At 37.7% G+C, this 15,915-nt stretch overlaps 1 protein-coding gene across 5 annotated transcripts in view; it reads left to right on the top strand.

The window, feature by feature from the left end:
- The window catches only part of LARGE1 (LARGE xylosyl- and glucuronyltransferase 1), a 278,243-nt gene that overhangs the window by 107,480 nt on the left and 154,848 nt on the right, over positions 1-15,915 (top strand). The window contains exon 1 of one of the 5 annotated variants that reach the window (XM_052667469.1): positions 1,901-1,974. The exons of the other annotated variants lie outside the window; for them this stretch is intronic. Coding sequence (XP_052523429.1) covers positions 1,971-1,974 — 4 coding nt within the window. The 5' untranslated portion in view covers positions 1,901-1,970. Of the gene's footprint in view, positions 1-1,900; positions 1,975-15,915 lie in introns of those variants that run through there. 5 annotated transcript variants of the gene reach the window in all.

Raw genomic sequence — 15,915 nt, 5'->3', positions numbered from 1 at the left:
CTACCTTCACTCTTTCAGTTGTATTTCAGAAGCTTTACTTAAGGTATACCATTCTAGCTTGAATCATCTTTCTTGAAGGCCCCTTTGACTGAAGCCCCATTGTAAGCCCGCATTGGAACCTCAAGGGTGGAATTTGCAAAGAAGGGTATTGCATGACAAAAAATGGAATGCATGTGTCTTTGCTCAATAGGACTAAAGTGGCGCTTCCAACTATGCAACATAATGAGGCTTCAGAGGGAAAAATTACAGACTCTTTCTAATCTTGTCTTTCCAACTCTCCATATGTCTGTTTTGTTCATGCACAGCTTTAAAACTTGCAGCTATCACTGATAACTCAGTGGCTGATATATAATTTTTATAGCTCTTAAAATAAATAAATCACACAAATGTGGAGAAGATGACTGGAATACCTTCAGGCTGTGTTACATGAACTGTTTTTTCTTCCTTTTATAGCTCTGGAATGCATACTCCCGACTCCTCTGCTCACTGTATTGTTAGGATTCCTCTTCAAAAGCGAAACAGAATATCTTTATAAGAAATGGATGCTATTTGTTGTTGTCAAGTCACTCTTTCAACACCTAATAGGTCAGTCTTCTCAAGACTGGGATCTTTTAACTGAATTTTAGCTTGTAAATCCCTTTATTCTTCTTGTTCCCTACAGACAGACACCATCTGGACATCATTATGTTATAGTTGTGAAGAGCCCAATATCTTTGTTAGGATTATAGTATTAGTCTGACTTTTAAATAATGTGAAAAGGACATCTTCTCATTACCATTTATATTGTTTCTTTCCTTTTTTCCTTGTTGTAACAAATAATATTCAACCATAAAGTTTACGCGCAGTAGATTTTTGAAATTCAGCCTGACCAGTTTGGTGCCATGAGGAGCAGCAGCAGATTAGCACACCCTAAACCTTGGCATTCTTACGCTTTTGGATTCCTCTTCAAAATTCCAGAAATGTGGTCCTCTTGGCAGTGAAGATCACTGAACTCTAAATTAGTTAACTAATTTAGAGCCCAATCAACAAAATCACTAATAAAGGGTATTTCTAATATAGTGTGCAGAATGACATAGTTATGGTCTTCTTTATGACCAAGGCCACAGAATACTTTTAGTGCCTTCTGCAGAAATTGTTCTTCATTTTATTTCATTTTTTTTACAAGCCAGCATTTGATATTGATCTTAACTAATTTTTCCAATGCTTAATTATTTTTTCTGCTCAAAATTTGTACCTTGTATCTGTCATGCATTTTTTAAATTCAGTTTTCAGCTGCTGGTTCTCACATTCTCTTACAGTTGGAAGAATCTTCTTGGAAGGAGTTTTAATTTTTTTCTTAAGTACTTAAAGATACAGGGAAATTGCCTATTAACTCCTGCTTATCTGAATAAGTTTCTGTCCTTCAGCAGTTCACTCTGAAATACATTCTTTAGTATTTGGGCCACTCTGCAGCTCTTCTTATACGATCACAAGAAAAGAACACTGTTCCATGTTCATTGATGTATATTTTATAAATAGAATGTATTTATGTATTTGTACAAGTATTGAAGTGTCAAGAATTAAAATAGATACTGGCTCCACCCCTTCTGGTCATTCAGGTACACTGTATGCACCTGAGCTCTCCTGGGTTGGCCCTGCCTTCCTACCACGTGCTCAATCACTGCTTTAAGCTGTGACTTAGCATTTCCACTGCACCTTGCAAATAGTATTCAAGCACTATTTAAACATAACAGGAAGTATATTCATTCCTGTATGGGAACTGCTGAACCACAGCCTGAACCTCTGATTGATCACCTGAGGTGAGCAATGAGTCAGCCATGAGAGCACAGGTGAAGGCAATTCACCTGTGCTGCCAGAAGGCGTGGAGCCTTGCTGCACCTCTCCTAGACCCTTTTAAGAGCTGACTACCAGTGGGTAAGGATCTCTTTTGGAGATCTACCCCGCTAGAGTTTCATTAGTGAGCCTGGGATATGGGTAAGTGTCCTATTTATTCTCATTTTGTTATTGTTATCTGCTTTGCCTAACTTTCTTGTTTGTTCTATAATTATAGCATCTTAATATTCATTGATTATACAATTTCATATTCATATTTTTGTAAATTCTGTCTTTTTTGAGCAAGTCACGTGTTAAATTGAAGCTTAAATTACTTATTTGTTTGGAAGCATCTTTTGTGGCAAGGAGGATGAGTTACATACACAGGAATAACTGAGATGCTGCACAGGTTGTAACAGGATAGGGGATAAAACAGTGTATTTCACACATTCACTGCCTTCTTAGATCTTATTTTCTGTGAGTTGGCGATTTCAAAATGACATAACTGGAAAACTTCACACACACAGAGAATACTATTTTTCACCGGGGGAAGTGACCATGATGTGCTGGAGGAAAGATCCATGTTTGAGGGGATGTTATGTATGTAAATCTGATGTTGTGTGGGAGCAGCCACTTCTCAAAATGTTCTGTATTTTCAGACTGGCCTGAGAAGGAGAGCTTATTTCTACAGGAGATCAATGGAAGTGTTTGGTTGGTATACAGTAAAAAAGGATCTGGAATTGAATTTCAGTACAAGGAAAGACTTTGGTGTATTGTTATAATTGTTAATTTAAATGCACAAAAGCCAAGGACTTCAGTGTTATAGCAGCTGTGGGAAACATAAGTCAGTAATGTTTTGCATACACTTCAGGGCATAAATTTCCTAGCTTAAACAGTAATGTAAAACAGTGCGTATGTACCAGAGGCAAGAGTAATGGGTACTGTGGGAACCATGTATGACTTTGAATTTCTGGACTTATTCAGAACTGAAGCTGTTGTCCCTCTGTAGGGTACAGAGAGAAATACATCCTGTTCTGAAATACAAGCTCCTGGTTCTGCTTAAGCCTAACTTCTTACATAAATTCAAGCATCCTGGTAACCATGCTGCCTGCTTTCACTTCTTCCTCATGGGTTGTGTGCACAGTGTTCCAGGCTTAATGACTGGCTTCCTAGAAAAAATATAAGCTAAGAAATGAAAATGAACGGATCATGCAGAATGGACAGAGCCCTGTAGAAATTTTGGTCTGTGTGTAAGTTGCAGTACTGATGCAGTGTCTAGAAATGGATAAATGTGTCTTGAAAAACTGTGCATTCCTAGGGTAACTGGGGGAGCTCTGATAGTCGCTCTTAGAAGTGAAGCTATGAGACATAGACCATTAGAATCTCTGGTCCATGGCTTGGTGAGGAAGGGGCAAGAGTTTGCAGCAAAATGTCAGGTGTGGGTGGGAGATAGAGGATTCTCCCAAACTGGATCTTTTTGTTTCTTACTAATAGTTAATGCTGGCTGAGGATCCAGTTAATCCCTTTAGTGCTGCCTAAGATTCTTTGTGGCCTGTTGATTGTCTAGTGTTTATGTCCATCCTGTTACACATGCAAGGCAGTTGTTTGCTCTACTCGCAGTTATTTGTAATAAAAGGTAATATATTTTGTGCTTTCCACTCTTTAACCTGCTATTTATCCCTTTGCTGCTCAGAGGATATGCACTGTAAAGTAATCTGTGTCCAGTTGATAGATTTATTTTCTATTAAGTGTTAGGTCTACATATTCTTGCTTTCATTTCTGACATGCTTACTGTGCCAGTTTATAAATACACAGAATTGACTTCCATTTTATTCTAATCCTTTAAATCAGCCTAAACTGTAGAAATTATGTATGCTTTTTAAAACATGCACTGCCTGAAAACAAATGGGCATTCCCTTATGCCTTTTGTGACCTTCCTTCTGGTACTTGTTTTATTGTGAAACTTCTAAGAACACACCAGAGTAGAAAGATGTAGAGCGCTTAGTCTGGCCTCTTTGCCTATATTTAGTAAATGTGGTGATTAAAGAAGCAGCTGTGACTGCACGTTGTTGGGTTGTTTGGTTTTTTTCCCCATATCTATTTTTGTGACTTTGCAAAGATCAAGAGACAGCAGCACAAAATCTGAAGTTACACCATGGGAGTCAGTGGGTTAGGATTTCTTCCAGAGTACCTTGATGATGATGAGGAAGGTTTATTTACTGTTATTTTTAAAACTTTAGAAAGCTAAATTTCAGTCTTTCTTTACCTTTAAGGAGGTTAAGTGTATTTTTACAATCATTTAAAAGCTGAGATCATGCATAACTCCATTATGACAGTTGAGAACATCACCATGTGTTTTGAAACTCCATGTGATCATAAATTTTAGTTGCTTTGCTATTGTTTCCTGTTATGACAGTTTATTATAATCTGGTCCTCCTGAGTAATTGGCAGTGGCTGGTGCATTTCTTCCTACTTTTCACTATACCACAAGTTGAAACTTCATGCGTTGCTCCTAAGGAAGCTTCCAAGGGTCTCCTCTGCCTGCTTCAAAAGGTACTAATCAAAATCTTAGACTTAAGAGGGGAAAAAAAAAAAAGCTGTGTTCATGCTACCTACTTTTCTTCAACACCAGAGCCCACGAGAGGAATGAACTGTTCAGACCATTTGCTATCTGGGCAGCTTTCTGTAGCATTGCTAGAAAGAGGAAGGTGTGATGCCTGAATGTCGTAGTCCATAGGTGAGTGGTCTGAAATGGCTACTGGTAGTCATAGCCCTCTTTAGCACTCCAACAAGTGCTGAGTACCATAAGGGAAAACTTGCCTGCTGGCCTTGTAGCACACTTCTTTCCCTCCTTCACAGCAACCAAGAGGGATGGATAAAGCTAGGAGATGTTACATGTCCATCAGTATATCCAGAACACTGGATGAGGTCTCCTACTGTTCGATGGCCTCTTCCTTCCTCCACTGGCATGCCTAATGGTACTTTGACCATGGTGTAGCTGGCTTTCAAAGCCTGGAGTAGAAGATGCAAAATGAAGAAGTGGTGAAGCTATCTGTCTGTTTTATAGCAACTGCAACAGCTGTATGGCAATGTGCTTTTCTTTGGCAGCCGCCAGCAGCAATGCAATTAGTTGCCAAGACAATTGGCAGCAGATGGCTTTGTCCAATAGTGCCATGAAATTCATTTAAGCTAAAAGGATGGAGTATTGTGCTTGTAGCTGATTCATTACAAGAAAATGAGACTCCTTGTATTCTGATTTTTGTAAGTAGTGAATTTGCAATTACAGCTGAGATTCCAAATATTTTGTATCCTCCCTACATGGCCTACCACTATGAACGTGCAGAAGTGAGAGAAGTTTGGTTGTTTTTTTCAGTGTTATCAAAGGAATGTGATCTATATTTACTCCAGCTGCTTAGACAACTTTTTAAAGCAGACTAACTAAGAACACTTTGGACCTTCCTGATGTGTTTTCTTCTCTGGTTATACTTCCAAATTTTTATTTTGGCATCTGACCCCATAATCACAACAATATTGCATTGCAATATCTGAATGAAATTACATGAAAACTGTAACTTTCTTAATATATAATTTTTACTGCAAAGTAGTGAATTTTTACTGCAAAGTAGTGTGTACCTGATGTAGTCCCTCTTCAAGCTCTATTTTCTGTTCAGTAACCAAAATTCTAGTATACTGCTAGTTTTCAAGGAACTTCATGAGAAAATCAATAAAAGAATAATATAGAAGGCATCCAGTTTATACTGCTTTGATGCTAACCTTAGCCTTTAAGGAATTTAGTATCTCTATACAGTTCATTTTGTTTATAAAATAGATTTGTTTACGTAATAATAAAAAATGCCTGAAAACCACGGTATTTCTCTAGCAAGACTAATCTTCCTGCCTACCACTCATGTGTATGCCTGAAGTCTGACAGACTATCAGTATATATATACCTATTTTTTCTGATAGTTGCTTTTGCTTTAAATGCCTTCACACATTAATGTGATTGTCTGATCACATTTTTTTAACTGAAGTAAAAATGGCAGCCTTCACACTTCCAAATGAAAGCTTTAAAAAAGGTATTCTAAAAGCTCAAAAAAATACTAAGTGGAATTTGCAACTTGAAGAAAAAGCAAACCCATTATTTTGGCTATCTAATAATTTTCTAAGTGCTCAGACTAAATACTTAGTGTAAATACTAACACTAGATGTAAATGTAATGTTAAATGTTGAGAAAGCTGAAACAGCCAAAACATTTTGTATATCTTTTCATTTCATGTCAGAATTTAAATATTGACATGAATGCATATTAATGGCAATCCTGTTTTGAGAGTCTTGCAGTCAACTTGTTTTGACTAGGAATAACACTTTTCCGTTCTACCTTAGTGAGAGAGGAGATAGGGAAATAGACTACATGGCAGCCTCACAACTATCTGAGAGATTTAGTGGCAGTCAGTTTAATCTTATAACTAATGCGAACCATTCTGAAAATCTCACTCTAATTCCCAAATAGATACGTGCTGAATTTCTGGTGGTTCAAAAATCTGATTTGCAAAGTTGAAAAAAAGGAAAGTGATGAAGGAATCTTATGTACCTCAGTGGCAGAACCAATGTCTTTTGTAAGAGAACTTCAGTGGTATGCAGTCATTTGTATGTTACACTAGGTAAAGCATTTCTAGTATGGAAGCAACTGTACCAGTAAAAACAAACAAACAAAAAAACCCAACCCTCTGTACTGATATCATAAACTGCTTCCCAACAGTGAAATGTACTGTTAGTGAACATGAGTGTTGTTTTTTTCCGGTGTAATTGTATGTACTCAATGCTTCCACAAGGATAATAGTTCAATCAGGGATTAAACATTTTCATACTCCATTTCATGGCTCAAGAAGTCTCCTCAGGAGCTTAGGTGTACCGCCTAGAAAGCCTGAAAAATCCCCTGAACAAAAATTTGGATGCTAGTTTGTTACCAAAGGAGCAAGGCTTTTAAAACCATCATATAAAATCATTAGTGTTTTGTAGCTGTTGTTTGCTTGTTTGTTTGTTTTCCTCATTTCTGCTGTGAAAAAAGTACTCTTAGGACTTCCTATTGTATTTGGAGTTCATGAAGCAAAGGAGAAACATTTTCAATTTAATTAACATGATCTTGAGGAAGTTAATGAGCTGTTCTTCCAAAAAGCTTTTTGTTACTATTACATATCGCATTATTTATCCACAATCCACATAAAGGTGTTTGCATATAATTTTGTAAGGACATCTAATAATCTTCTCTTAAATTTAGCTTTACTGCTGCTTGCAATCTTTGAATCAGCGGCGCAAGAAATTCAGTTCTGATTCTGAAATCTGTGAGCATGGGCACTGCAGAGTCGCTGAGATGAACTGAGCAGCCTGGAAGTAGGCTCCAGTTATCAAAATTCATACTTAGCTGCTGAGATACTGTGTTCTGTTACCGGCACAAAGCCAACCAGCCCGATGTAGGACGAGGCAGTACCTTCTCTCATTTATTAAAAACAAAAAAATAAAGGGTTCAAATGTAATTTTAGGCAAGCTTATGGTTTTCAGTTTATTAATGTGAAGCAGGAGTTAACAGCATCTTCAAAGCCAAATTGTTTTGGTTCTGTACATAGGTATTAGCAGTAGATGTGATAGCAGCCATGGAGATACTGAGCATGTTCTAAGTTTGTGGGTTTTCTCCTCCTTTAAACTTCTGTTGTGTTTCCTCAGGCATGTCTGCCTGCATGTCTGATACCAGGTTGTCAGAATGGATTTGTAATTAGTCTTGGGATAGCATTTTCAAAAGGATATCAAGCCCTATTTTCAAGAGCAATGCTAGCTGGTTAGGAACTTCTTTTTAAAGTCATTTAAGCTATTTTAGAAATGATAGATGCCTGAAGGTGTACCTACTCACATTGTAGACACTTAATTTTTCTTGGAAATCTGGTCTTTCCAGACCTCTTAGGTTTCTCAGCATCTATTCCTTTGAATGGAATGCGTTTCTAGATCATCTCAGTGAGCTTTAAGATAGTAGTTTAGTCAAAACATAGGAGGAAAGGCAAAATAAAGAGGACAGAATTCCATTCAAAGGTATCAATATAGGCTACGGTGGTTGTTCTTGATGTTTAATTAAATAGTCTCATTGTTTTGAGCGTAGATTAAAAGAATAATTATGCTTTTCTGTCTCATTGTTCTGCTATTTCTCGGTCTTTGTGGGGAAATAGGAATAAGGAGCAAGGAACAACAGGGAATAGAAACTTCTCAAATTAAGATAAAAGAATATTGTTGTTAGAACAGCTCTTCACAACAGTCTGTTGCGGAAGAGTCCTCAGTCAACTGTCTTAGTAATTCTGAGCTGTCATCTGTGTGATAGAATTCCCCCTCATCTGAATTACAGCTAAAGCGATTCACTACTGTTGCTTTTACTGGGCTTAGTTATTTTCTTTTTCTTATAAAGGAAGTGCATGGTTATATGTCATTGCTTAAGGAGAATTGCTGTTATGTGGTTATTTCCATTGTTTTGCCTTCGTTGCTTGTACTTCTGGATAAATAAAATGTTGCAGAAATGGTAAGTACTAGTTTACTATTTTTCTAGGACTTTATTGTGCCCTGTAATCAGAGTAGAAGAATTTAGCAAGCGTAAAACAAGTATTTTTTTAGATTCCTCTAAAATTTAGTAGTCTTAGAGCATGTGAACTCCTTTTTTCTTCAGTAAATGAATCAAAAGTCTACCAGACAGGCTTTTCCATTTTAAAATGTAAGGTCAGCATGTGCTATGCTTGTCTTAAACTCATCATATACTTTTTACTTCCTCATCCCAACAGCCCCGTGGCTGCTGTTTCGTTATACTTCTTTTTTTCTGGTTCACATGTTCTCAGTTGTAAATTGTTCCTCTCTCTCTCTTTCTCTCTCTCTCTCTCTCTCTCTCCTGCTGTTTTCTCTTATATGGAGGAATATTCCAAATGTGACCTCACATTACTGATTTTCACGTTTCTTGGAGCAGCGCTTCACTGCATTCTGCATACTCCAATGCCCTAATAGTTTAAGCTCTTCTTCCAGAACGCACACATAAGATCATCATTGTGCACTGCTCTGTGATCAGATCCTCCATGCATTGAAATTCAGTCAGCAAAATACAGTCATTGTGCTGTGTTGGCAGCTTTAATTGATATGGTAGGAGTGGTCCAAGAGAGAATAAGGTACAGTCTGCTCTTTTTGCTCAGTGGCATAAGTTGCAAATATTCATACTCTGCTTGCGAAGTTCCACTGCATCATCAGCCATGTGACTGTCATTGGACCTTCCTGTATGTACAGTAATGTTGCAGCTGATCTGATCTAAGTTCCAGTTGAGATTTTGTTCTCTGGTAACATTTTATAGATGTGCATATAATGTTCATATACCAGTCCCATCTGTACCTATTTGCATCATGTCTGTGAGCGGGGTGCATCAATTCCCCCAGACATACAGAAGTGTATTTGTCAGTTTTTCTCTGTTTTTTCTTGATCACTGATAGAACCTTCTCAGAGGAGTAAACCTTACACAACCTTTGAAGTGCTCAGTAAAAGTATTGTAGAGAGGGCATTCAAGGCCAGGCTGGATGTGACTCTGGACTGCCTGGTATAGTGGTTGGCAACCCTGTACACAGTAGGGGGGTTGAAACTAGGTGATCTTTGAGGTCTTTTTCAACCCAGGCCATTCTGTGATTCTATGATTACCTGGGCAAGCACAGCTATCACCCTTGCCACCATGATTGTTGTATTCTCCTGTGTACAAGGATCAATGTGAGTTCTTTCTAGTTCTTATTTTCTCACCAGATCATCTCACTCTGTAGCTTTTTTCTGATCTTTTCTAGAAGTTTCTCAGTAAGAAGTCAAGCACCTTGCACTTGAAACAAATTGAAACTTCCTGCTGTGAGCAGGTTTTGGTTCCAGTTGACATCAATTACTATTACCTCTCCTCTTGGATCATATTCCTGACACCATGCAGGATATTTCTTTGGCTTTTGTGGGTCTGCTGTTCTGTCTGTCCCCTCCCATCTCATTGTGTACTGCTAACTGCTATGGCAGGGGAGCATGCAAAGCTGAAATGTCTGTGGCTTTGTGTACCTCTGCTCTGCAACAACTGAAACATAGCTTTGTTACCAGCATTATTCCTAAATCCAAAACACAGCACTGTACCAGCTGCTAAGAAGAAAATGATCTCAGCCAAAACCAGGACACACGGTTGCTCAAATTTTTACTCAAAGGTAGATTCCCTGAATCCTTTGCCCAGCTGATTTACAGAGTTCTTGTCATTGCCCATACTACTGTTCTTAGCCTGCCCATTTTTCCTAAGCAACTGCTCATTCCCACTCTTCTGTTCTTGCGTAAGATTTTAAACTTTGCGGACCTTCCTTTGCTAAAAACAAATATTAAGTGACTTGCATTAAAAATCAGCCTATCCTTCATAGTGGTATGGAAAAAAGCTTGGGAGCTCCCGAGGCACAGGTATCATGGTAGTACAATCTGACAGGCCGTTGTCTCTGCAAGTTGGAACTGTTGTTATTGTATACATCTCAGGAGTAATTATTGTCTTGTTCTGTCCTGTGAACAAAGGCAAACAATGACAGAAGTAATTGTGTATTTCCCAAATTTTCAGTACTTGAAAACCTCATATTCATTCCACATGGAAGAGTTAACGTAACCATATTTTCCTTACTGTTCCGCCACACCTGCACATAATTTAGATTTTGGAAATACATTCCTGTTAGAGAGACAATGAATGAACAGCATACAGAGCACTGTTAAATCACCCTGATCTGTTTTACCTATGACTGCATTGCAACATGACTGTTGCAATAGAGACTGTGCAGTTAATAGTTCTGATAATTAAAAAATATTTGTTTTCACGCAGTTTTCTTAGATATTTCTCTTTCAGTTAATGTCATAAGTAGATTAAAGAATAGCCTTAGTTGTTTTGCCATTGATTGAGCTGTGCCCATAGCTCAGTGCCAACTTGTTCAGATTTACTTCACCAAAGGAACGCCAAATAGAGAAGGAAAAAAAGAAATGTTAAATAAACTCAGAGTTAATAGCACCTCTGTGTTCCATAGTTTTCAGGTTTTATAGTAAAAAGTATTTACCGTAATTGTTTTTTGCTGCGGTAGGTAGGAAACAGCCAAGATTAAGAAAGGAAACAAGCATTCCTGGGGTCACACAGCAGCCTGAAAACCCATCCCACAGCAGATAGAGGAACATTTGGACAATAACTGTCTCAGACTGCATTTGCTGATTGCGAGTAATAGCCCCTCTAGTATACAGAAATGACTCCCACCTTCTCTAGAATACTATTTCACTGGGAGATGTGCCCACTTTTAGAATGTTTGAAAGTGAAGGCTCAGCTGTTATGTTCTAGGCTAAATTTATGTGTGAATTTCTATTGAAGTTAGAGAATGCTCACCTATATTAGATGCTTTATGTCTTGAATAATTCTGTCACTTCATCCCCTATTTAATTACTTTCATTTTTCCCTAATTGACTTCAGGGTAATAACTTTGATAACTGAGACACCATCTGGCATTGGGATATAGATTTCACAAGAAGAAAGCAGCAGAATTACACTTGAAGTTGGGCTATATTTTTTTTCCTCTCTTTTAAACAGAAATAATCAAAACCAAGCATTAAAGTATTGTCATTCCACAGTTTTCAAAGAAATGTGCACCGTACAAAATCTAATGATATACAAGTACAGAGTGTACCCTAGAATTCCTCCCGTATACTCATTCTGTTCAGTAAAACAAATAATAACATGGTTGTAGCTATGCGATTGAGGCTTGAAATGAGGCTTATTTTCACATCTCTTGTGTGCAGCTGATAAAAGCCAGTCAGTTAGATTAGATATACCTGGGCTGCCTGGCACTGAGAAGGCGAGAATTGAAAATTCATTACATAAGCATTTTACACTGGCTGATCCATAGAGCAGGATCAGCATCAGCCTATTATGAGGGATTACAGTCTGCACAGCCACACAGAGAATGAGTATAGAATTCTGCAGAAATTTCAGAATGAAGAAGGGAATTGGGGAATGGTGGGCTCTGGAATTAAGGCATTGAGGTTCACCAGGACCTGATTAAGAACCAGATCCAAAATACCTCAACAGCAGAAGCATAGAAAGGAAAAACAAATCCAAAAGGGAAAAGGAACAGCAGTGAAATAAAATGTAATTGATATCTGACAGATTTGGAGTTTTATGTTCTTGGCAAAGTTGAACTTCTGCTTTCTGAGTGCTATAATATGATAGGGAAGTGGCTTCAATTTAATTCTTTTTTGAGTGTTTTTTTTTTTTTTTTTTCCTGGGATCTGGACACCTTTTGAGTGCCCAAAATGGAGAATGAGGATGCCCTGTTACGTGTAATGGTGAGGTAACAACACGTTTTTCAGTCAACAGTTTGCCTGTATAACTCTGAGAAGGATAATGCCAATAAAAAATAATAAAAAAAGGTAGTGATTCACATGACTGATGCTAAATACGTCCATTTTGTGTGTGTTTATTTATCCTGCCAAGTACTTTTGTCTTGAATGTGTGAAAATTCTGCTGCGGACTGCCACAGGTTACCTCATACTGCTTAAAATGTTTAACAACAATTACAATTGTTTTTGTAAATGCTCTTCAGGCTGAATTGATGATTGCACCCTCCCATCACAAGTGTGTCACAGGTGCTGCCCCTTCTGTTTACCTACCTCAGGTGATTTGTCAGCTGCTACAGAATATACCCTTCATAATAAGCGCAAGTCGTTTTAACAGTCTTAATGATAATTTAAAAACTATTGCTAATTTGAAGTGTAAAGATATTATTTGTAGTGCCTGGAATTAGAAGTTTTTAAGAGCTTTGTTCCCTTATTTTTGCATCCTGACATGGATCGCGCTTTTTGTTTGTCCTGCAGAGATGAAAATGAGATCTGACTGCAAAGGAAACAAGCAGTGAGCACTGATATTTTCTCATCTAACTATAGGATTTTACCTCCCAATAAATATTAAGTATTGCAAAGCTTCAAATACAATTTTAAGAACTGGAAATACTGAACGTGGACAGTAATTTCTTTGCTCACTCTTCTTAAATGCTTTGTACTTCTTAATCCGTAAAGTTGGAAAAAGATTTAATGACTGTCACACAGTAGTGTATAAGCCTTCAGGCAAACCTGGAATTTTAGTTTTCCCGTTGGTTGGATTCAGTCTGATTATTCAGGCAGAGAAAGAAGAGCATTGTCTAGAGGAATCTACACTAAAGATGTGTGCTCCCCAAATAAGAAACTAAATTTTTTCATCAGAAGGAAGTAGCATGAGTTTCTAGGAGGAATTTTCAGCACGCGCCTGGTGCAGTTATGATTTCTCAAAAGAGGAAAGGCTGTCTCTCAAAACAAATACTACATTCAAATGTCCTGCAAAGGGACAGAACATATATACTGATTGAAATGTGGGCTCTTTCTCAAAGGAATGTATACAGTCACGGCTGTTGTAACTCAATTCCTGTAGTATTTTAATGATAGTTAAGACCAGAAGAAAGGCATAATTTAAAAAGTAAATCAGATAGTAATACCGCAAAGTACTTTTATTCCATTGTCTAACTCAGTTTTCCTTGGGCAGATAGTCTTAAGTTAGAAAAAAGACCACGTTTCCTCATGTGATGGAAAGGTAGGCATTGTGGCAGCCTGATCTCAGAGAGAAAGAATAGTGAAGTGAGCCATGTCCTTCTCCATCTTTCCCATTCCTGCTCTTAGCAGTGGATTCCTGTCTGGATTTATGCAAGTTAATATAGAATGTGTGACTACAGATAATGATTAATGATGATTAAGAGCCTAAAACAAGATGGGGATAGGTGGGTAGGGAAGCTACTTTTTTTGTGCATGTGTATTGACAGAACTAAACATATGCCTTTCATGTCTAAATGCAGTACCTCCATGTTCCCTTTAGCTCAACACAGAAGAGTTGTCACAGACATCAGTTAGTTCACAGAATATGTTGCTGTGGAAAGCCCATGGCTATCCACCCTCACAGGCTGCCTGACAAAAGCATCATTAAAAATGACACGTAGTATTTCATTTGTATCCATTCAATTCATTTATATTTCACTCTCTAAAGAGAACTCCCATAATATATTATCCTTCTGAGAGAAATTTGTGGAGATGATGAAATTTAGAAAAGGAGGAATGTATTCCACAGAAAATAAAACCTAGAGAGAGTTTACCTGAATGTGTGCAGATCCCAGGAACATTGAGCTCTGCTGCCCTGGTTGTGTAAAGCAGCAATATTTTAGCACAGCGTGTCACAGGGATTTTACTTTTGTGTCATCCTATACAAGAATAGGCGTATTCTTTAAGGTCCTTACATAGAATTCTAAAAATATATTAAGATGTTACTGTGTACTGGAGCAGAAATTTGAACTAGTCTCAAATATACATCATCTTTTACAAGACAAAGTCTTAGTAGGCAAAATACCTGAATCTTGCTGTTGGTTGATGATGTTTAACAAGTTGGTTCTTGTGGCTGCTCAAAAATGAACATTTTTATTTGCTTGCTACATAGGAAGCTCTGCTGGATTGTGATGGGGCACAGGGGATACAGCCCACATTCTGACCTACTGCAGTACAGCACTGTGTACACTTATGCTATAGTATAAATAAACCACTATGCTGCTGGTATATTAGACTTATGCTTGTTTTCACTGAAGTCACTGGGTTTTGCCTTTTACTCACTTGAGGTTATATTCTTGATCTGCTCTCTTCACTTTTGGAACAAAACAAGAATATTGTAAAAAAGAGTGACTTCCTCGGGTTTTCTGACTGCAAGCCTAGGTCTCTGAAATGAAATCTGTATCTGCCTGATATAATGTAAGTGATATAAAATCAGTTCTGTATCACTTATTCCATCTTTACAGAAGGAATATCTCTAATACATTAAATTCTTTTTCAGATAAAAAAAAAAAAAAGAATTCATGCAAGAAAGAGGTTCCGTGGTATATGTCAGTGAACTCTTGTTCTAATTCTTTATTATTATAACTTAATTTAATAGCTATTATTTTAAAATGCTGTATGCTTCATTTCTGATGTCATAGCCATTAGGCATCACCTACTGCCGTGTCACCACTGTGGTGGTTGTTTCTTTTCAAAGTATGTTAGAAATTTTGCTGCTTATAGTACAAGACAATCTGTAGTACACGACAATCTGTTATGACATTTTTCTTCATGAGGAGGATGGAAAGCTAACTCATGAGTTATTTCATCTCTTGTCATAAATAAATGTCATAACACTGATCAGCCTTCGTGTGTTCTGAATGTGCAGTTATTTGCATTTTCCCTCGCTGTTCTTTAGGACTGAAGTGGCTTAAATGACAGGTGCAGCACATGACAAGTGCTGAGAATGTGTGGAGAAAATAGAAGATTCTCAGTACTGAAAGATACTAATAACTTCTGCACTGCTATGTCATTACTGAAATAATACTGATGTCATTTCATAACATATTAATCTTGCAATATTTGTCTGCATGCGTGATCTTCAGATCCATTTAGAAAGAAGAGAAATTGCTGTGTTGTTCTTTCTATCTGACTATATATATTTGCTTGTATCAGTTGATGTTGGCCAGAGCTCTGTCAGATTTGGAGTTTTGTAAGTGTCGGGATCCAGTAAAGGAAGAAATTTGTGATGTGGATTTGCATTTTTTTTTTTTTTCTTGGTTCTAAAGCAATCCTTGATAGTCAGTATTCAGTCTCCTTTTGCAGCAGCCTCAGTCAGAATAGCAGTGCATGGTGCTCTGATGGCATCTCCGTGCCAAGGGAGATTAAAGGGTATAACATCTTTCCACTAGGTTTCAGTGATGCCAACCAGCCTGAACTAATGCTGTAGCATTTCTGTGGATGAAATGAAAATCAACTGTTGAGGTTCCATGTAATAGTGCTACCTGGTGACTTCCAGCCATGTGCGTAAACTCTGCTATAGCTAAATCTGAAACTACCACTTAAGAGGCTAAATGTTGGGTTTCAGAGGGTCCAACCACCTGTTCTTCCTTACATCTCCTCTTTGCAGCCCACCTCCATTTTAATCAAAGCCAAACTCAGACATCTTTTACTTTCCAGTTC

This window comes from Tympanuchus pallidicinctus, unplaced genomic scaffold (genome assembly GCF_026119805.1).
Source record: "Tympanuchus pallidicinctus isolate F22 unplaced genomic scaffold, pur_lepc_1.0 scaffold8, whole genome shotgun sequence".
In the NCBI taxonomy this organism is placed as follows: domain Eukaryota; kingdom Metazoa; phylum Chordata; class Aves; order Galliformes; family Phasianidae; genus Tympanuchus; species Tympanuchus pallidicinctus.
The sequence above is the reverse complement of the archived record's forward strand: the minus strand, read 5'-3'. Positions and strand labels throughout refer to the sequence as shown.